Raw genomic sequence first — 21,895 nt, forward strand, 5'->3', positions numbered from 1 at the left:
TGAAAAAATAAAAAGGATTCAAAATCAACTTGTTTCATTAGTGTACTGCTTATTTGACTGCTTTTAATGTTATTTTGGGGTAAGACAGACATACAATGATCCTCATCCATTCATTTGTGGCTTTAACTTGTTGTCTTTGTAGCTTTCTCTTAAAATGTGGTTTGTTCATACAGGTAGAGTAGGCATCAGTGCTTCTGTGCTCATTAACCTGTAAGTTTGGAAACTGGTCTCTAGAGCTCCAGATTGTTGCTCCTGGGATCCATCAAAACTCTTCAGGCAGGAAATGGTTCCCATTGCTGTCTCTTGGTTTCAAGTGGATCTAGTCCATTCCCTTGACATTTTTGTGCATGAATTTCTGGTGACGTGGAAGATATGGCCCTTGTACATTGACAAGAAGGCATTGTCTTATAGCAAAACTTGCAGGGAGCAACAGGGGAATAGTAGAAAGGAAATGGATGTGGGAGGAGAGTAGCAGCAGTATATCCTTGTTGTACATACAGTTCTATACACAGCTGGATCCCTTGGATTTCAGTGCAAAAAGAGTTGTGCATAATATCTTTATCTCTACCATGAGTCCTTTCTGATTTATGAAAATAATCTCTATGCAGTTATTTATCTAGAAAGCCTTGTGATAATGACTGCGTAGCAGTAATGACTGCACAGCAGGAGCCAGATGTAAGATACAAAAATCCAGTCTACCTATAACTTTTATGGACTGTGTCCTGTGCTACATTTTTTGTGTGAGCACTTCAGTGTACACCTTCAAAATGCATATTGTTTTGCAGAAAATTTATTGTTTTCCAGGGTTGTCTTCTTGGAACATGCTGAATTTCAGAAGTAACACTCACACAAATATTTAGATAATTCAGGAAATGTCAGAGTGGGATAGCACTGCGAATGAACCCTTGGGACTTTTTTAGGCTGTTCCCAAACTCCAGTGCTTTTCTTTTATGCTAGCAGTATCACTTAATCTCTCTTTTCTACGTTTCAAATTATGAAATATGACATCGGTTTCTTTTCTCTAACAGCCTAAGAATCTCAGTCATACTCTCTTCTTGAAGTATTATCAAACAAGATTTGGATGTTCGTCATAATTTATGTTGTTTGCATAATGAACCATACTTAATCCTGGATTACATTATCGCTACATCTTGCTAACCTTTGGAAGATTTATAAGCATACAAATGTTATGCATCTGTTGATAATAGTTGATAATGTTTTTACTGTGCATTAGATGTAAACCACAGCAGTATTATAGGTAAATTTAGCTTAAAATCTGTGGCTGTTTCCCAGGAAGGAATGGAGAAGACAGTTACATTAGGGAAGATACTTACAGTCCTTTCCAGGATTGTGTTAGAAGCCTTTTAATTTCAAAATTTCAGAACTTATTCCCTCTTTGGGGGTGTGATTTGTTTTTGCAGTAGTAAAAGCAACAGAAAATGCACTACAGGAAACTGCTCTGCAGTAAGACTCAGTAAGTCTAATTAACACTAGTCCTAATTCTGCGTCACGATATTGTGCTGTATCCTGCAGCTTCTGTAAGTAAATAAACAGCAGCATGGACATTTCTAAGTATTCGCCCTCCTGTGCTGCTGCTTCTTTGGAGGATCCATCCTGAATTCCTGCACCTCATGTCTAGATCAAGATGACAGTCTTTCTCATCTCATTTTTTTGCCTTCTGTAAAAATACTTAGTGCAAGGATTCAAAATCCGGTCCTGTAAGTTGGAAAGTCATGATAAACTAACAGAAATATATGGATAAGGAAAGGAATCTTGAGCAAGGATTGTCAATAACTTTTTCAAGTCTTATATGTTTAAAATAACACAAAGCTGTACTTGAATTTCAATGTCCATGAGCATGATAACTTAAGAATGTGTTCAGCTTTTTTGACAAAAGTCTGATCATTGCCTTCTTACCTCTGATGCCATGGGCAGCCTGGGTCCAGCTTACTGAATGAGCTGTGGTTGGAGTTGTCTCTGAGAACCGATTGAGTTACTGAAGTTTAAATTATTAGGACTTATAAAACATGGAGATGTTCCCACCCTTGTCCCTTTTTCACCTTTATAGGTCCCTTCCAACCCAAGCCATTCTGTGATGTATGCATAACTGCATGAAACAGGTCCTAGGTGAGCAGCAGTTAAGGTCAGTGCCCAAGCCTTGTAAAGGCTGACTGTTCATCACTCACAGCTCATTTCAGTAAAACCACACCAGGTAGCAAAAAGCTACAAAAAATTATTCTCTTTCGCTGTTGGTAAAATATTTGTCCACCTATTGCTGGCTCTGGCTAAACTGGTAGCACTTTGGGTTAGAATTAGGTAAGTATTGAAACTTCGTTCTGTTTAAATTAATGGGAGCGACGCAGAGGCTGCTACCACTCAGAACACCTACCTTTGTAGAACAGTGGACATTGAGCACAAATCAAAAAATGTGGAATTCAATCTGAACACAAGGAAACACTTTTTTTCCTGTGACGCTGCTCAAATGCAGTACAGGTTGCCCCAAGATGCTGCGTAGTGACTATCCATGAAGATGTTCAAAACTCAGCAGGACACAGTTCTGGGCAGCCTGTTCCAGCTAAACATGAGTGGGAATCACGAGGTAGATCTTGAGAGCTGGATCTCCAGAGGTCTCTCCAAATCCCAGTGATTCTGTGAGTCTGCGTTATCCAGGGACTTTTTTGTTTTTTTTTTTTTTTTTTTTTTTTTTTTTAAACAGTTCATCACACAGATCTGTTGCTAAGTAGTTGCAAGGCACAGCTTGTGCTTTTTCTGTCCTATATTTAATTTCTGTGTACTGCCATTTTGCTTACAGTGAGGTCATAGACATAAAAGATACATAAAGTAATTCTAGCAATCATTGTTTGATTCAGAATGTTATTTAACTTTTAGCCATTAGAAGTAGCATTTGAAGTAACATTGCATTCAGCATTTCCATTATGATCTTTTCTGCTTCTTCCTGGTAGATTTGTCAGGTCATAAAGAGAGGAGCCTTTGGGCAGGATGTCTCAATCTGAATGGATTAATCTCAGAGGGTGCTAGAACTGTTAGGATTTGTAGAAGGGCAGGTGGAGAAGGCTCTATTGGCCCTAAGTTTGTCGTGAGTGCTGAGTAGGTGCAGATGCTTCTTTATTTGACATTAGGGCTGATCACAGTTAACATAAAGGAGACTAGGGATAATAGGGCTTGTAGCATTTGGAAGCATAACGGTTAGATCTAAATAACTTAAACAGATGAAACAGGAAGTGCAGGTCTAACTGCTAAAGCATCATGCTCTTCCTGCTGATCTTTTTGTGATCTTTGGTGCGTGAGCATTAGATTCGCAGCACACTAAATGTCCAGGAACTTACTCTTGAGGTCATTCTGTGCAAGCATAGGCTAGTGAGAGGTTGTATACTATAATTAGGTTTATCCATATTGGTACTCTACTTCCATATCTGTATGTATTCTAAAAGCAGAGTCACTTCTGTTGTTTTAAAAACAGAACAGAAAAGGTCTGATTTAGATTATATTGCTGAGATCTGGCTGAACAATTTTACAGATCTTTTGTCAGCCTTCTTGCTCATTTCAGTGTAATAAGATAGGATAATAGTAATAATCCAATACATTATATGTGCTTCATCTTTAAAACAGATTAGTTGGTGTATGAGTTCACTGAGAGGTTTTTCTTAGAGGCAGTTCTGGAAATAAGCTTCATCCTAAAGAGCTCCACCTTTCTGATTGCAGAAGGGTATAATGATAGGACTTTTCGTATGTTTCATCTTGGGAAGAATAAAAAAAATACTAGAAAAGCATGTTTCACTGATGCATTCGTCCAACAACATCTTATTTTGTATATGCATGGGTTTTGTTCATTTTCAGTACTGAACTTCTGTAAGCAGTGGGAAAGTAATAGAACCGTTGTCCCTGTTGTTCAGAAACAAAGGTACAGAATACAAAAACAGATTGACAGTGCTAACTGGAATAGATCCTGTGTCATGCAGAGAGATTCATTGTTCTGAGTTGTGCTTTCACTTCCATGTTGAGAGTGGCCTCACTGTAATTTCTCTCTCTCTGGTAATAAATTGGTGGAGCATCTTGCCTATGGCCATAAGTTGTCCATATACTAGTTTCTTCTTCTTTCTTCATAAAGTGTTTGATTTAATAACAATCACTTGATGTGGCTGTGCTTATAAGTATAAATCATAAATTCTTTAGAGTGTGCAGAAGCGAGAAGAAGAAGAGCAAAAGCTTGGTTTCCCTGAGTAAATTAAACCTGATGAGGATGACTTTAACTTGAGCATTAGATTTTTAAGTGGCTCAGTATTTAGCAAAGAAATGATACACAGTGGTCAATTACTTGTGCTTCTGGAGGGCTTTTTATCTACTTTGTGAAACATCACCTTGGCAATAAAGTGGAGGAAGCTTACGTCATCTTTCTCAGAACTGTGTGTGTGCTTTGACTGCATTGCTTTTGTTCGTGTCTGAGAGTAGACTGTGTAACCATCCTCACATTCAGATCTGATGGTGCACAACATTTATTTGCTATAGAACTTTAATTTCACCCTTCTCAGTTTTTTCTATATGTATTTCATAGTGTTATTTGGGACAATAAAGTTTTTAAAATCTTTTGTGACATAGAATCTAACAGAAGCAGTTGTGGTAGACTCTGGCCTTATTCCTTTTTCTCATTTACTTCTGCTTTCCTTTAGACTTCTAGCATCTCATGTTGAGCTTACACAAGGTAGCTACTGCTGATTTTTAAAATAAAAGCATTTCCAGATAATCATTCTTTATGCACAGAGCCCTTCTGCATATTTTACTGATGGGATCCACTTTAATTTCTCGTCTGTTGCTATGGAGCTGTGTAGATTTGCTTACTTGACCTGCTAGCACAGGGAGTTATTAAAGACTCTGTCTCCATGGATACAACAGGACCTAAGCAGACTTCACAGGAAGATTAAAATACACATCTCTGCTTTCAAAAGCCAAATGCCATGTTCTGGTTCAAGCCTGCACTACCCTGATGTCTCATATCCTAGAGCTAAGCAAGGAGAGGTGAGTGCCTGCCAAGATTTTTGTGTGTGGTAGCTGTGGGTGCAGTAGGGTCTTCATCGCCTGTCCCTGCTTGTTTCAAAACTCTCACCACTACATTTTTGGAATGGTCTTTCAGTTGAACCAGCAGGTCATCCCATGGGGGTGACAGTTCCTGTTGGAGCTCCTCTGTCTTGCATAAATCTCTGAACATCTGTGATTCAGAAAAGGGGAGATTTCAGTTCATGCATCTCCTTTGGTTACTTTTAGAAGCTCTGGGCTGTAGATGAGGACTGAATCTCTGATCCAGTGCCGGGGCCAGTTGAATATAGGAAATGGAACAGCTTTAAGAGCTGAATCTGTCATTTGCTCTTTTTCTGGTGGTTATAGAAGTGGTTTGGTGAGGTGAGGGGGATGAATTCATGATCTTGAGCCACAGTGGTTAGAATGATGGACTGTAATTTGTCTGACCTCAGTTCTATATCTGTAACATAGTTGTCATCATCTTTGCATGCCCAGGTTGACTAAGGTCCTCTTTAGTGATAAAAAAGAAATAATCAAAAAGAAAGATCAGTGGATCTAGTGTGCTGTCTTTGTGAACAAACACAAGTACTTACTTTAGGATAAGATAAGTAGTGCTTTAAAATCACTGATTGTACTAACTCCTCATTGACTAAAAATGGGACCTAGGTTGGCTCAGACAAAGGTGAATACGTTAGAGGTATTTTCGTCAGATTAATCCCACCCATGTCTCCTCTGTTCTAATTGAGATCTCTGACAACTCTGCCATTAGCTCTTATTGGAACCAAGTACAATCTTTCCTCTCTCTCTCTTTTTTTTTTTTATTATTTTTTCTTTTTTTCTTTTTTTTTTTTCTAACAGTAGGGAAAGACAGTCATAGGCATTTGGCTGCAGAAGAATTTAGTGACTGAGATCACACTTGGAAGCTCATGGCTATTCAGTGTAGGTCGCTAAGACCAATTAGATGCATCTGCTCTTCTGATCATCTCTGCAGAGCTTAGGCACTCCCTGTCCTATTTCTGACGACCACTGCCTCAGGTCTCTAGCATTATTCAGGAAGATTCTGTATCTCATTTTGCACTGTGAATTTCATTTGTCAGTAGAAATGAAGCATTTTTAGGATATGGGCTAACTAAATTACACTGAAGTGAAAAAAGTGCCCTATAACATCTGATAGATAATACTGGAATATAATCAAAGTATTCTCTTTTGAGCAAAAAGGACAACTGTTATCATATCACTGTCATTTTTAGTTTGCAACTGTATGTAGATTAGATTTATAGTTTTGATTTAAACAAATGTACTTGTACTGGCATGATAAACATGTTCAAAAAGTATTTCTTTCAAATGAGAATAAGCAAAGTAGTAGATGGATAAAGTGTTTTGACTTCAAAATATTTCATATTTTTCAATTTAAATCTACATGTTCCAATTTAAGTGACCTAGAGAAACAATTTTTTAGTTCTGCATTAGAAATTTTACGATCTTCCTCTTCTAAAAACATCATTTAGATGTTACTTAGGAGAGATGAGTAGTTGTGTCATGAACTCTCAAGATGTGTATTTCTCGTTGTTCAGAAGATACTCAGGTTCTACCAAGAGCCCCAATGCAGTGGTGAAAATGGAGTATCTAAAAAAGAAGAAATATCCCATCAGAAGAAGAAATAGCAAGTAAAGACTAACTGTGGGCTGATGTCACAGACCAGCAGCAACTAAGGGTACTGGGCACAAATCTTTTACAGTTAGATAGTTTACAGAATTGCTCAGTTTGGAAGGGACCTCTGGAAATCCATGTAGTCCAGCCCTCCTGCTAAAGCAAGTTCCCTGCAACAAGTCACACAGGAAAGCATGCAGGCAGGTTTTGAGTATCTCCAGAGAAAGAGACTCCACAACCTTCTGGGCAGCCAGTTCCAGTGCCCTGCCAACTTCAAAGTAAAGAAGTTTTTCTTCATGTACATAAGGAACTTCTTGTGTTCGTTTTGTGCCCATTGCCCCTTATCCTGGCTCTGGGCACAACTTAAAAGATCCCCATCCTCTTGACATCCCCCTTTAAATATTGCTGAGATCCCCTCTAGTTCTTCTCCAGGCTAAACAGACTCGACTTTATCTAAAAGTTCCCTTGTCTTTTTTGAACTGAGGAGTTCAGAAGTGGGCACAACTCCAAAAGTAGCCAAAAGGACAGAAGAGAGGAGGAGGATCACCTCCCTTTGACTTGTTGGCTGTGCTATTTTTATGGACCCCAGGACACCATTGGCCTTCTTGGCCCCACAGGCACACTGATAGCCAACCTGTTGTCCACCAGGAAACCTGGATCCTTCTCTGCAGAACTCCTCTTCAGCAAGTCTGCTCCTAATCTGTACTGGTGTGTCAGCTCTCTCAGATCTGTATCATCAGCAAACTTGCTGAGGGTGCCCTCTATCCCTTCATCCAGGACATTGATGAAGATGTTAAACAAGACTGGACCTCATACCAGTCCCTAGGGAATGCCACTAGCTACAGGCCTCCAACCGGACTGACCTGCTAAGTTCTTTCTACCAAAAGGAAAAAAAAGACTGGAAAACCCTTTACTTGGTTGAGTGAAGGGAGAAGAAACTTTAGATCTGTTTGTGCGTCTTTGGAAGAATGGACTTGAGTACATAAAAGAAGAGGGCTGTAACACCAGCCTGCAAGGAAAGGTGAAGAGATGTACAGGCTTTTCCCAGGAAAGCTGTTCTACTTTGGATAATTTAGTAACTATTTTATTGGGAATTTGAAGCTGAGTTCCCAGCAGGCAAGCCATAACTCCTTTCTCTTTCTCTGGCCCATTAATTATCCCAGTATCACTCTAGATTTAGGTAAAGTGGGGCATCCTCCTTCAAAGGGAGATTCTCATTGTAGCATACGCTACAGCTGGCTCTTGAATTTTCTGTCTGTCTGTGGAAGGTCTGAGCTGCTGGATATATGAAGACCTGTGCCAGCCAATCCATCTTTTAGCTCCAGATGCCTTTTGATAGAGTTACAGGTCTTGGGACATGCTTCTGTGTCTGGAAACAGTTCTTAGAATAAGAAATTTGTGGAAGATGGCTATAGCCTTTAATCAGGCAGGTTTTTTCACTCTTTTGATAATCCAGAACTGAAAAAAAGATATACTGATGCTACATACACTACATACTCTAAAGTATTTCTTTTAAAATATGTTTGAGGTCAAGCTTGAACACAGTTTGCAATTAGCATATTTACTGCAGCAAATTTTCTACTCCTTCTGGCTGTTTATTGTGGCTTTCAGCCTGCTTCACCTCCACAGAATGTAATACCATGCATAAGAAAGAAGTCATTATAAATTCTTCCCTTAGGAGATTTTTTTTTCATGCTCTGCTTTTAAATTTCAATCAATAGTATTGATGTCAATGTTTAGAATAGCTTTCTAGTTCCTCTGTTATACTAAGTATTCTGACTATATTCCAGCTAAACTTTGATATGCACAGCTCCCACAATATTTATTTGAAGTCACTATTTGTGAAGTAACATGCATCACAGACTGAATCCTATGTTGCTGCTACCTTGTTTTCTTTACAGTTTTGCAGCTGTATTTGTCCTCCCTTCATAAACACTGTTGCCAGTATTTCATTTTATCTTTGAATATACAAATTGCATTTCCTTAATCTGCCTTCATAAACAGTGCCCTATAATCCTATTATCACTATTGTTGACCTTCTTTGGAATTCCTCCAGGTTATTAATGCCTTTATAATGAGAATCCTGGGATTTAAACTGTTTTCTGAGCAATGTTTATTCAAAAATTGATGGATTGTTTCCCTTTTTATTTTCCTGTACCTCCACTATTTCTTTTCAGTCTGACATCTTATTATGTTCAAAGTGGAGCTATGCAAATAAATTTCATCATTGAAACCTTGTGGGATGATTCCCACAACCAGAATGTGGCTATTGATGGCTGCAAGCTGTTCAGAGGGGACAGGCGAGGGGGAAAGGGAGGAGGCATTGCCCTTTACATCAAGGGAGGAATGGATTGTGAAGAGCCGTCCCTGAAGAATGGCCATGAGCAGATCAAAAGCCTATGGGTGAGAGTTAGAGACTGAGGCAACAAAGGGAGCCTTGTGATTTGTCTCTACTACAGGCCATCTGATCAAGCAGAGCCTGTGGATAAAGCTTTCTTCCTTCGACTATAGGAAATGTCATGTCTGCTGGCTCTCATCCTTTTGGGGAACTTCCACCACCTTGACATCTGCTGGAGAAGTACCATGGCAAGCTGTAGGCAATCCAGGAGAGTCCTGGAATGTATGGATAAATAAATAAATAAATTCCGGAGCCATGTAATAGACAGTCCCACCAGGAGAGATGCAGTGCTGGACCTATTGCTCGCAATTCAGAGGAAATTGGTTGGTGACATCAGGACTAGAGGCTGCCTGGGCTGTAGTGACAGTGGAGTTCATGCTCTTGAGGAGTATCAGACAGGCAGAGAGTAAAATCAGTAAGCTTAATTTTAGGAAAGAGAACTTCTAACTCTACAGGGAGTTAATCAACGAAACTCCTTGGGAGTCTGTCTCCAAGGACAAGGGAGCGGAGCAGAGATGGCCAGTAATTAAGGAAGCTTTCCTTAGGGCACAAGAGCTCTCCATGTAGGAAGTCAGGAAATGAAAGCAAGAGATTGGCACGGCTGAACCAGGACCTGCTGGTCAAACCAGAGAACAAGAAGAAAATGCACAGGCAGTAGAAGCAGGGACGGGTAGCCTGGGAGGAGTGCCGAGATGCTGCGCAGTTGTGTAGGGATGGGGTCGGTAAGGCCAAGGCCCAGTCGGAACTGGACTTGACAAGAGGTGCAAAGGAGGATAAGAAGGGCTTCTACAGGTTCATAACTCAGAAGAGCAAAATCCAGGAGGGTGTACCCCTGTAGGCTAGTAACAAGGACAAGGCTAAGGTACTCAGTAACTTTTTTGCCTCAGTCTTCACTAGCAACTGCTCTACACACAGCCCTCAAGCGGACGGTTCAGAAGGTGGGAATGGAGGGAGTGATGCTCCTCCTACTGTAAGCGAAGATCAGGTTTACAACCACCTGAGGATCCTGAACATATATTAGACTATAGGTCCCAAAGAGATGCATCCCAGAGACCTGAGGGAATTGGCTGACGTAGTTGCCAAGCCACTCTTGATATTTGAAAAGTCATGGCAGTCAGGTGAAGTTCCTAATTACTGGAAAAAGGCAATATAGCTCCAATTTTTAAGAAGGGTAGAAAGGAAGGAACTACTGACCTGTCTGCCTCACCTCTGTGCCAGGGAGATCATGGAGCAGATCATCATGGAAACTATGCTAAGATCTATGGAAGAGAGGGATGCTATATGGGATAATCAGCATGGTTTCAGCAAGGACACTGCCCAACCAACCTTGTTGCTTTTTATGATAATGTAGCTGTATCAGTGGACAGGGGATGAGCCGCTGATGTAATCTGTCCTGACTTCAGTAAGGGTTTTGACATTATACCTCATAATATCCTTCTCTCCAAATGTTCATTGCAGGGAGTTCAACTAGGTGATCTTTAAGAATCCCTTCCAACTCTAAGGTTTCTGTCTTTCTGGGGTTTGCTGCCCTGTCAGAACATTAAACAAAACCTTTGCTTCTGAATGAACAAAGATGATATTCAATCCGAATGTCTAGAATGTTTGGGAAATATTTTAATGATTTTAACTTGCTTTAAAAGAAGAAAGAAATGTGACCATTTTCAAATTTAAAGCATCATTTCTAACAAAAAATGGGAAATTCTGATTTGCCTCATTTGGCCATGTTTGAAATCAAATCGTAAGTAGTTTCAGTGTTCTCTGAACTTTGTGTTTTGGTAATTGCATTACTCCCTTAAACATTTCTGTTTGCATCCTGGTGACTGCTTTTAATACTTTCTGAGTGGTGTTGAGTGAACATGTCTATATATTCCTTATGTTTATATATCTGTATTTATAAGTAGGCATGGAGAGTTAAGGGAACGTCTTTGTTTTAGTCCTGCAAATCTCACTTGCATGGTTTCACTTTGGTATAAAGACATCAGATTAGCTGGTGGTTACAGGGCTCAGAGGTGGAAACTCATCCAGAAGCAGGTAAACAAGTCTTTGCAGATAGCAGTGGTGTTTGCTTAAACTTGGCCTGTTTAAGCAAATCCTGGTGAAGTCGTGTTTCAGATGTCTTCATTGTGTTTTTGTTCTCGTTCAAGTTATTATACTGAGCTGAAGAAGAGCCTAGGAGAAAGAAGAAATGTATATCCGGTCCCTATTCAAAAAGAATTTACCAGAACAAAAAGAAAAATAAAAACCAGCATAGCTGGGAGAGTGAATAGAGGTTACCCATCCTTCCCCAAAACTTTAGGTTGTAGAATTTAATTTTCTCACATCTGTTCCAGGTGTGTAACATATCTGTGATGTCCTGCGGAAGGCTTTGATGGAAATGGTGCACATTCATGCATGAATTGAGTTGGTTCTCCTTCTGGAGACTGAACCGGGGAGGTGAAGACCCATTTGAATTTGCTGATGTAGCAAGGGGTATTGAAGACAGATGTCATAAATAGGGCTGGACATTACATCTCCATCCAGGTCTGCTGGATGCTGTGTGTGCCTCTAGTGATGGAGTGGGGAAAGGTACAACCAAGTTCAAAGCTGAGTCTGGCTCTGCAGATCCCAGTTGAGTCCTTTGCCCACTGAAGTAAACAGCAGAAGTGAGCTTTCCTAGGATCACTTTCACAGGAACCCTGGTGTGTTTGGTGTACTGTGAAACACTCATCCCAGACACAGGGAACCATGGTATTCCTAAGCCAGGTATTGAGCTGTTGAGTGCTTTTGCAGCTGACCCACTTCTAGGCATACCTGGAAAGCAGATCTAAGAGGCTTTGATGGCTGGAACAGATTCACTGGCAGGAGATATTTCCAGGGTAGGTGGCAGATAGAAACAAGGCCGTTCTGAAAAATCCCCTGCTGGAGCTGGGAATCTGGTGCCCTTTCATCAGTCTGGTCTCCACTTGCTGCAAGATTGCTTTCCCGAGGACTTTGAAATGTGTCAACCTTAATGGAACCTAAAAAAAAAAAAATTACTTTATGGTTCCATTGTGTAACAAGTATTTAATGGAAATGAAAATTCTGCAGATATTGCTTCTTTTTTTTTTTTTTTTTTTTTTACTTTTATGAGCCTTATCTTTCTTACACATTGAAGCATTTCATTTTAAGTTTCCTGTTCCTCACTTCCAATATTCTTCAAGTAATTCTAAGCTGTTAGCTTTCTGAATCTGGGAACTCATCAGGCTGTAACTCTTTGGTGGAACTAGAAGAGTACAGTGTGGAGACAAACACTGAAGGACTAATAAGCTCAAAAGCACCTGCTTCATGTCTGTAATTAGTACTACTCAGTGGTGAGCGCTGCTGGGGAAAAAAATGCCACAACAGCAGTCATGATTGGAGATGTATTGCCTGCAGAACTAACTCAGCTTTATTAGTATAAAAATGATTGTTTAGGCAACCAATCAATACATGGGGTAGGGTTTTACTGCTCTTTGCAGTGAATGACATTTGAACTCAATTTATTTTTGCAATCATTTCAATGTGCATGTTTTGGTAAACATTTGATTATTGTTTGATGAATTTTGCTTTGTATCTTTGGGACTGCAGAGTTGTTTAGGTTTGTTACCTCCCAAGATATGTTTCTCATTCCAGCGTTTGTCTCTTCCCTGCTGAAAACATGTCAAACTGGTTTAAAATGTTTTGTTTACATTAGAACGAAAACCATATGCCTGACACTGAGGGTGACTGTGCAAAAGCTTTCAGCTGAATCGGGTGTAGCACATGAGCCCATGTATTTGCATGTTTCCTGTGGACACGTGCCTGTACAGTTAATTGCTGTAGACCCAGCAGCTTCTCTCTTCCTTGCCTGTTGGAACCAGATTTAGAAGATGTGTGGAAAGGCCCTCTGAAAGCCCTTTCTTATACTTCTGCCACAGCGTGACAGGAGGGCTGGGATGTTTTCCCAGTCTGTGATGGAGTTCACTCCCTTTCTGTGTACTGCTAAGTCATCCCTGCCAAAGATGACATTTTCCAGCTCCTAAAAATACATCTGACCAGTCTGTCTACTTCCTTTGAAACAGAGCAAATAGCACTGCCAGGTATAAAACAAAAGATTTCCTGAGATGACAGTACAGGCTTGTAAAAGATACTTGTATATAGGTGCCTTCACACACACATCTATAAAACTGTCAAATGCAAGCTGAGTACCACATTACATTGCTATCAGTATATTTTTCAAACACCCAGTCTCAGTGTAGCTAGTGAAAGCAGTGTGAAAGCTACTGAAAGTGGCATCCCTGAGGCTCTGATCTCAAGGGCCTGTTTGTGTGAGAGGAAGGTAGGCTCCACAAACCATTCCCTTCTGCTCCGTGAACATGTTCCCCTGACAGGGGACATTTCAGGCTGAGAAAAAATGTATGGGAGCCATTTTTAAGGTACTGTCAGAACAGCTCAAAGTGCATATAGCAGCACAGAAAGTAATTAGGTCAGGCAGATTTCTGTACGGAAGGTCTGCTTAAGCAGAAAAAAAAAGCAGAAAAAAAACTACTTGAAGTGCTTTTTATCAGTTCCAGCATTCTGTTGTAGCTGCTCTACAAATCTGTGAGTTAAAACCAACCATTAAGGAATACACAAGCTTTGATTGCAGTGATACACAAAATACACATGATGGCTCTCTGCCAGTATCAGTAATTAGTTTGTAGTGACTGTGTTCTTGGAGAAGAGCTTGATTGATGATGGTTTCACAGCATCTGCAAGTCACATTCTGTATTCATTTTGAGATCTGCAGTGCTTATAATTTGCATTAATATAGTTCAGATTATTATCAAAACTACTGTATTTAGATGAGATCAGAAAACTACATAATGAGATAAATTTTGATTATATTATTTGATAACAAATCTTCCTCTGAAGTCAAAAGATTAAGTCAGCAGGATGAGCAAAAATCAAGATGAATAATTAGTTTAGATCACGCAAGCAGCAGTCTGAGTGGAAGGGGTCATTTATAAAATCAAGTTTAGATCCAAACAGAGATCTGTGTTTCCCTGAAGTCTTCTAGCTGGAGCTGAGCTGGACTCTCCTCACCCAGGAGGTCTGAATGATTTACAGCTCACAGTGAGCATTCTGCTGCACATCTCTTCGGGCTGCAGGGGGACAGGGGAGAGGAGACCTGCTTTTTCCTTAGGATTGATGATGCCACGCGTTGCTGTGCCCGTCTGGTTCTGAGCATGCAGCTCACAGCTCTGAGCTTGATGACTGGAGTGCACACAGAGGGGTTAGGGAGGCACTAAAATCCAGGGCTCACAGCAGTGAGCGGGCAAGGAACACCTCCTGCAGGCCATAGGAAATGCCAGAGGAGGGCCTGTCCTCCGTATAGAGCCCTCTGGTCCTGATTTCACTCATGTGCTGCTTGCTGGACTACCTCATATCTGTTCAGACATTTCATTCCTTTAAAACATGACCAGCCCTGGTGTTACAGCCATATTTAGTACCATAACTCAGAGGTTACCCAAAAGCATTTTCCTTGAGCAGCTGAAGCTCAAGGGAAAGGTTGGAATACAGCACCTTCCATAGGTTAGAGGAGTTCAGAGTCTCACTTCTCCTCAGAGATTCTGACACTGCAGACTTCTGGCAGTCTTCATTTACTTCAGCCTAAGTGCTAGGGAAGGGTGTAAGACATGGGCAGAAGGAGAGGAAGCTGGACAGCTTGTGTCTGCCCAGAAGCAGTCAGCATGGACGGAGTCCCTTGTTTCTGTTCCTAGCTCACAGCATTGTATCTGCTCTTACCTCATCGCACTGTGATGTAAAATAGAATCGTGTGCCTGAGATAAAAGTCTCTTCTGAAGTAAATGTCAGATAGGCAGTGAGACAAAGATCAAGGGCTGGAAACAAAACCCACAGTCGATTATTGGCCTAATGCTGCAGATCAAGCCTGATGCCCACTGCATTGTCCCTGAGACAAGTCTTGTTTAAGGATGCTACTGAAGAAAAGCCTGAAACACTAAAGTGAGACTTCATAACTTCTTTCAAGCTTTTTTTGCTTCCTCTTCTCAGTGAATACTGGAGTGTTCTTCCCCAGATTACCTGTGGTGTGTGAGGACAGCCTTACAGGAACTCCCCCATGTTAAACAGAAAGGACACAGCATCACCATTTCCTGGGGAGATATTGTTTATGTTGTTAGAGGTTAGAAATAGAGATGTAGCTTTGCTAAAGGTTTCAAGATAAAGGAAACCAAATGTCCTAGAACTTTTAAAAGAAGCATTATGACAGAAGGCCATCTGCTTTTCCAGCTGCTACCAATGGCTCTGCAGGAGTTCTTGCACTCAGGCTCTATCTCTCCCCTGGAGTCTGCAAACCAAGTTGTTTGCAGAGACAGCATTCCATCTATTTATTTGCTGCTGGTGAATTTGTACACATATTTTGGTCCTATTGCCATTTAACAGGATATTCTTAAGGACAGGGAGGCTCAGCAAATTTAAGTTCTTTATGTTTTGAGGACACACTGTCTTTCAGGACTGTTTACAGTTCTACTTCACTGTGTGACGATGTGCAAGCACAGGGACTGGTCCGTATGAAGAGACCATGTTAGTGGAGTCACAAATAAATAAATTCTGTATTTTCTGTATATTGACTGTGAAACAATAGTGAATTTCTAAATCAAAGACACACACACAAAAAGCATAGTTATCCTGAGTTTTGAGAAGCTATTTCTACTCATCAGGTATCAATGTTCCTGTCACAAATATTATTTCAGCATTTTCCTTTCTTCTGCTTTTTAATCTCACTGAACTTTAAAATGCACACAGTAAAGTTTCAGCTGTACTTCTAAGGGAAGATAAAGATTAATCCTGAAGCACAAGTAAAATGTTAATACAGAGGCCAGAGGACTGTACAGCAAGGTCTTTGACCATCTGCAGTGATGTGAAGTAGCAGGCTAGAATGCCATAGTCCAGGCATGCATGTGGGCCTGCTGTGTTTCTGTGTAAGAAATGTACATGGTGAACCTGATGAACTGAACATGCACATGCTTGTATTTAAGTGGAATTGCCTATCCAATGATTCCTTTAATATTCAACTTTTGCATTTCAATTTGGGTTTTCTTATCACAGCCAGACAGTCCAGCTCAACATGTCCATGTTTCTTTGTCAAAATTCAGATCCTCTGGTAATGAAAGAAAGTGGTACCTCTCAATCTTGATAGTGACAGGACAAGGGGGAATGATTTTAAACCGAAACAGGGGAGATTTCAGTTAGATATTAGGAGGAAATTTTGTACACAGAGGGTTGTGACACACTGGAACAGGTTGCCCAAGGAGGTTGTGGATGCCCCATCCCTGGAGGCATTCAAGGCCAGGCTGGATGTGGCTCTGGGCAGCCTGGTCTGGTGGTTGGTGGCCCTGCACATGGAAGGAGGTTAAACTCAATGATCACTGTGGTCTTTTTCAACCCAGGCCATTCTATGATTCTGTGGTTCTATGATTCTGTGGTTTTATGATACACATGTACACATGCATGATGTGATATTTCAGTACAGCGTACTGTCCTGCTGGAGCCTATATACAAAATAACCTGCCCAATATAATGTATCTGTACAGTATAATATATAATCCATTATATATATAATATATATAATCAGAGCCTGTAAGTACTCTGAATGATCACTTTGCTGTATGGTTGTCCTGGCTGAGGCAGTAAATAGAGCAGGGTTAATGGTGTGAATTTCTACATGCCAAAATGTAGATGTGATGGCTGCAGTGCACATATAGGAAAAACTGGAGGCAGCACACAGTTGGGTCAGAGCCACTGCCCGTGGAGCGGTGCTGTGCTGGGTGCTGCACCATTTCATTCCTGCTCCTCACATACCTATCCTGGGTAGCCAGTTAGGACAAAAGACTGGTTTTGAGAAATGTCAGCTGCTTTCATGGTTAATGCTGTTTCTGGGGGTTGGTTGTTCTCTGCTTACATTCGTGAGCTTTTGCAGTGACATCGTCACAGTCACAGAGCAGCCAGCAGGCTTCCCGAGGTCCTGTTGCTGTGGTAGATGGTAGATGGCTGTAGGAGGGACGAGAGGCTGTGCTCTGGCCCTGCCTGCGTTGCTGGTAGAGGGGGAGCTTCTCTTTGTTATGAACATTTGTAAAATGGAAGTAATGCTTTACTTAACCCAGAATAATATATTGCAATTTATGGGCAAATGCTTGTTATTTTATGTAGCAGTGTCTACCAAGTAGAAGAAAATATTTTTAGGTCTCCTAGTAACATTACTGTCAATCTCTGTTACATGCAAAGCTGGCTTGAACATAACTAACACACTTGGAAACATTACTGACAGTGACCACTTTAGTTTATAAAAATGTTCTGGAAAATCTCGTGAATATACATATGCCCAATTTTGAGCACAATTAGTCTCAGCCCTAAGAGCTGTTATCAGAACCAGGGCCACAGAGGTTAATTCTTGCTTTGCAGAACAGTTCCTGGTTTCAAATTCATTTCAATCTTTCAGAAACCTCAGCGGCTGCATTTCCAGGCTCTGCTAAATCCTATCTGCAGTACCTGGCTTGGCAGCCCTCCCCAGCACTGCGCTGCCAGCCAAGCGGGTCAGGGAGAGACTATTATTAAACCTTGCTTCCTTGAGATGCTTTCAATAGCAAGATCTGATTATGGTGCTTGTTGCTTAATCATAGATGAGCCCTGCAGGGCTCACACTGTCTGTGCTGGGCTTTGGGAGCTGCTGGAGTCGGCGGGGGCACCAATGTCTGGGAGGCCAGACAGCAGAGGTATGGAATCCATGCAAGGGGTTTACCTGTTTGGGTCTGGTTGGCAAAAGCAGATTTGTGTGGTAGCAAGACAGTGCTGTATGTGCTGTAATCTCTTAGATGGGAGTGCTTTGTCTATCAGGAAAGCTGCTGCAGCTTTGGCCATTATGTCCAGTACTCATTTTACATCCCTAAGGAGAGGGTTACTGCCACCTGTGTTTGTAGACACGATATAAATACTCTGTGGAACAAAGCAGGGTTGTGCTCTGCCTCCCCGCCCTTCCCTGTCTTTGCATATGGTTTCAATTTGCTCCAGGCCATAGCAACTTGGGGCAGCCCAGGTCTGCTTATCAGGGATGCTGAGCTGGGCATGGGTTTGTTAGAGGCTATAAAGCTGGGTCCCTGTGATGGCATTCTGGGCTGTGCTTTTCTGTGCTTTGAAGTTTCTCTGGAATGGGCTGGGCTGATCAAGCAGCACAGAGAAACAAAGGGAAGTTTGCAGCCATCTGTAAGATTTACAGGTCCACCAGTTTTAGGAGTACAGAGGGACAGTCACCTCCTCTGTCCAGGCCCCCTGAGCCTCCCTGCCTGCTGCTTCCAACCTGCCTGCTCCCAGGCATGGTGCTTGCTGGGCCACAGTGCAGCTGCCCCAATGCAGGCTGCTCTCTGCTGAGTGCTGTCCCTGCACGTGACCTTTATGGTGTTATGCTGCAGAGCATTAAACAGCAAAAACAGTACATGTGCCTTGAATGCCTCTGTAATTAGAGGTCTTCCATATGAAAGCAGCCAGGACACTGAAATGTTTGTCCCTCTGGTGATTGCTCTGAAGTGGTCTTCTGCCCTGTCATGGAATCACAGAATCATCACGATTGAAAAAGACCTCTAAGATGAACAAGTCCAGTCATCAGCCCGTCACACCATGCCCACGAAAGCACATCCCTGCATACCACATCTACACACTTCTTGAACGTCTCCAGGGATGGTGACTCCACCACCTGTGCCAATATTCTTTCAGAGAAATTATTCCATGTATCCAACCTGAACCTCCCTGGTACAACTTAAGGCCATTACCTCTCATTGGAGAAAAGGCTGAGTCCTACCTCACCACAACCTCTTTTCAGACAATTGTAGAGAGCAGTGAGGTCCCTCCTGATGTCCTCTTCTCCCAGCTGAACAATCCTGGTTTCCTCCTTCTCTCCCCATAAGGCTTGTGCTCCAGACCCCTCACAGCTTCATTGCCCTTCTCAGCACACGCTCCAGAGCCCCAGAGTCTTTCTTGTAGCAAAGGGCCTAAAACTGAACACAGCACTCAGGGTCCTCGCATGAGTCCCCAGTAAATACTGAAGACTGGACAGAGGGTTGTACCCAAGTTTCTGACACTCTTTTGCTTCTGTGTGGGTACCAGATACATAAACTCGATCTATAGCTTGGATGAAGAACAATAAAACCAGCTCAATCCTGCTGCATCCAAGTGTGTGGCAAAGACACATCACAGGAAGGGCAGCGCTTTCCTTGCTGGCCAGCTGATGTTTGAGATTGGGTGTGCAGGTTGGAGCCGCAAGTCATGTGAATCCTGCCAGTCAGACTGTGTAACTGGGAAATTAAATCTATTTAAATTAAATTGAAAACGGGGTCCTAAGGCCATTAGGAACGGTTGTAGAATGTTTCATCCTGTTTCTGTGAGAAGATGCTCTGCCAGTGCCCTTCTAAGTGTACTCAGGAGCATAGGGTGTGCCTATGAGCTTTGTTAAGGATCTGAGGACTTTATTTACCAACATGGGGATTGTAGCAACTGTAGCTGCATCTCCCCCTCGTGGAAACATACTTCAATGGCCATCTGAGTAACAAACTGAAATAAATCCTAACTTTAGGGCTTTCTTCCCCATAAGAATACTTTGTTGATACTTTTAAGTACTGCTGACCTTAGAAAAATGAGGGCACTTTTCTGGTATATAAAAGGGCTTGGGAAATACAAGCTGTAATCCATAGAAAGTCAGTAATCAGATAGATTAACACCCAAGAAGCAGCTGAGAGCCATGCAATATTATTGGATTATTTTAAAGCCATTAGAACTGCCCTACTGTGCTTCTGTACCACATGAAAACCTGCATATGTTTATACATATACATACATACATACTCTGTAAGGCTATATGTATTTATACCTATATACATATACATGTGTATCAGTCAGCTCAGAATCTAAAATAGAAGCTGCTTTCCTCACAGCAAATGGTATTTTCATATGGTCTAAAGTAATAGAAATCCGGTTACAATTGTATGCTTTTAATCACTGTGTTCTTGAAGAAGCCATGTAAGCAGCCTCATCATATCCTGATAGCTGTGAGGAAACAAGTTGCCATAACAGCCTAATTCTACAATGGCTTCTGTAGAATGAAACAGTGTCCAAAGTTTTTTGTTGACTTGCCAGTTCTGAAGAAATACTGAAAGTCTGGAGCGTATCCAGTGCTTGTCCTTGGGGATATTTGAAAATTTATGCAACTTCTAAAATTCACACAGATAGACAAAGGAAGGATGCTTGTGATTCATTGTTAGTTGAAAACAGTCTTTGAGTTACAATTTCCACCGTGTCTTTACTCTTCCCTTTTCCTTTCCAGGGAGTGAAGCTGATTTTAGCTCTTCAAGCAGCACAGGCAGTATTTCAGCTCCTGAAGTCCATATGTCTGCTGCTGGAAGTAAAAGATCTTCTTTTTCTCGCAAGTAAGCAAATTTTCCTGTATGTTTCAAATGTAGCTAGTACAGAGATGGACTACTGTGTAGGGTCTCACAGTTCATGCATCCAGTATCGCTATGGTGAGTTTTAAAACAGTCTGGGTAGTACTGTGCTCTTGGGCAGCACTAACACTGATAAGAACTGAAGAAAGTTCAGATAGAAGAAAGACAAATTATTGTATTGGTTAGAACAAAAATTGTCAAAATGTCAGATCAGCTGACTGATACTAATTTTTATCCGTAACAAACACTGGAGATACATGTAGGAAAGTCAGAAGAAACAGTGGCTGGAGTAGAGGAGGAAGTAACTGGGTGCACATCAGTTAACCGTTGTATTTTTAGCTCTTAACCTCAATCTTTCTGGTCAAGCTCTTTGTTTTTTTGCTATGGTTTGCTATAAATTGTCAGCTCAGCGTGTAACTTTCTAGGTCTTGACCTTGTTTTGGAGGAAGAAATCAACAATATTGTCTTTAATGCTCTTTTCCAAAGCACTCTCATCCAGCCTTTATGAAAAGAAAGCAATATGCAAATTGAAAAAATATATGTAGTCATCCATCTGAATGAACCTTTAGTTGAAAGATTGCTGTAAGTTTTCTCTGTATCCTCTGTGAATGGCAAATGAGACAGCTTGTGAGTACTGGGGTGTTGGATGGAGCAGTCAGTGCGCATTGTGCTCTGCCCACGCCGTCCCTGCTGCTGCACTTTTTTGAGTAGGTGGAAAGAGTTCAAATTGACAGGACTTGTTTCCTGCCCTTTGTGGAGTCGCGGGAGTGGAGCTGGCAGGCAGGCCGGGGCCAGCAGCAGGATACCCATATGCTGAAGTCATGTGGACTTCTCTGAGGTTGCAGTGTGCCCCAGCATACAGGGATCAACAGAGTGATGCTTAAAGAATAGTTTCATATCTGTACCATGAGGTGGTTAGAAAAAGAAACAGTAGTTAAGTTCTCTGTAGGTTAAGTCTAACAAGTTACTGGCTGAGGAAAAGAACCCTGCTGGGTGTAATACGAAGCTCTGAAGTGACCTCAGTTTCAGTAAGAACATGTAGAATTTCATGTATCATTGTGTATTTAAATATAACTTTAAATTAGACCATACTGGCATATTTAAACAGATAGAAGTCCTCTGTAATAGTGCTCCTTCAAATGCACTGCTGTGTTATTACACAGAAGTTGATGCTGTGCTGTACAAAGTGGAAAGAGATGTTTGCTCTCTAACATGTTCTTTTTTAACTGTTTGAATAAACTCACTGTGAAACATTTCAGTGTTGTCACAAACCACGGTCCTTCACGTTATTGTAAAATAATTATAAATTCACCCAAACCACAGCGCTGTGATGAAGGCCTGCAGCAAAG

At 41.3% G+C, this 21,895-nt stretch overlaps 1 protein-coding gene across 1 annotated transcript in view; it reads left to right on the top strand.

Moving 5' to 3' along the window:
- SYBU (syntabulin) overlaps window positions 1–21,895 on the top strand; it is a 42,406-nt gene that overhangs the window by 15,051 nt on the left and 5,460 nt on the right. Inside the window, exons 3-4 of the mRNA XM_042839707.1 lie at window positions 17,740–17,832; window positions 20,429–20,531. Coding sequence (XP_042695641.1) covers window positions 17,740–17,832; window positions 20,429–20,531 — 196 coding nt within the window. The remainder of the gene's footprint in view (window positions 1–17,739; window positions 17,833–20,428; window positions 20,532–21,895) is intronic.

The sequence above is a fragment of the Centrocercus urophasianus genome, unplaced genomic scaffold, assembly GCF_019232065.1.
Source record: "Centrocercus urophasianus isolate 14NV4802_14NV808 unplaced genomic scaffold, USGS_Curo_1.0 seq_11, whole genome shotgun sequence".
NCBI lineage: Eukaryota > Metazoa > Chordata > Aves > Galliformes > Phasianidae > Centrocercus > Centrocercus urophasianus.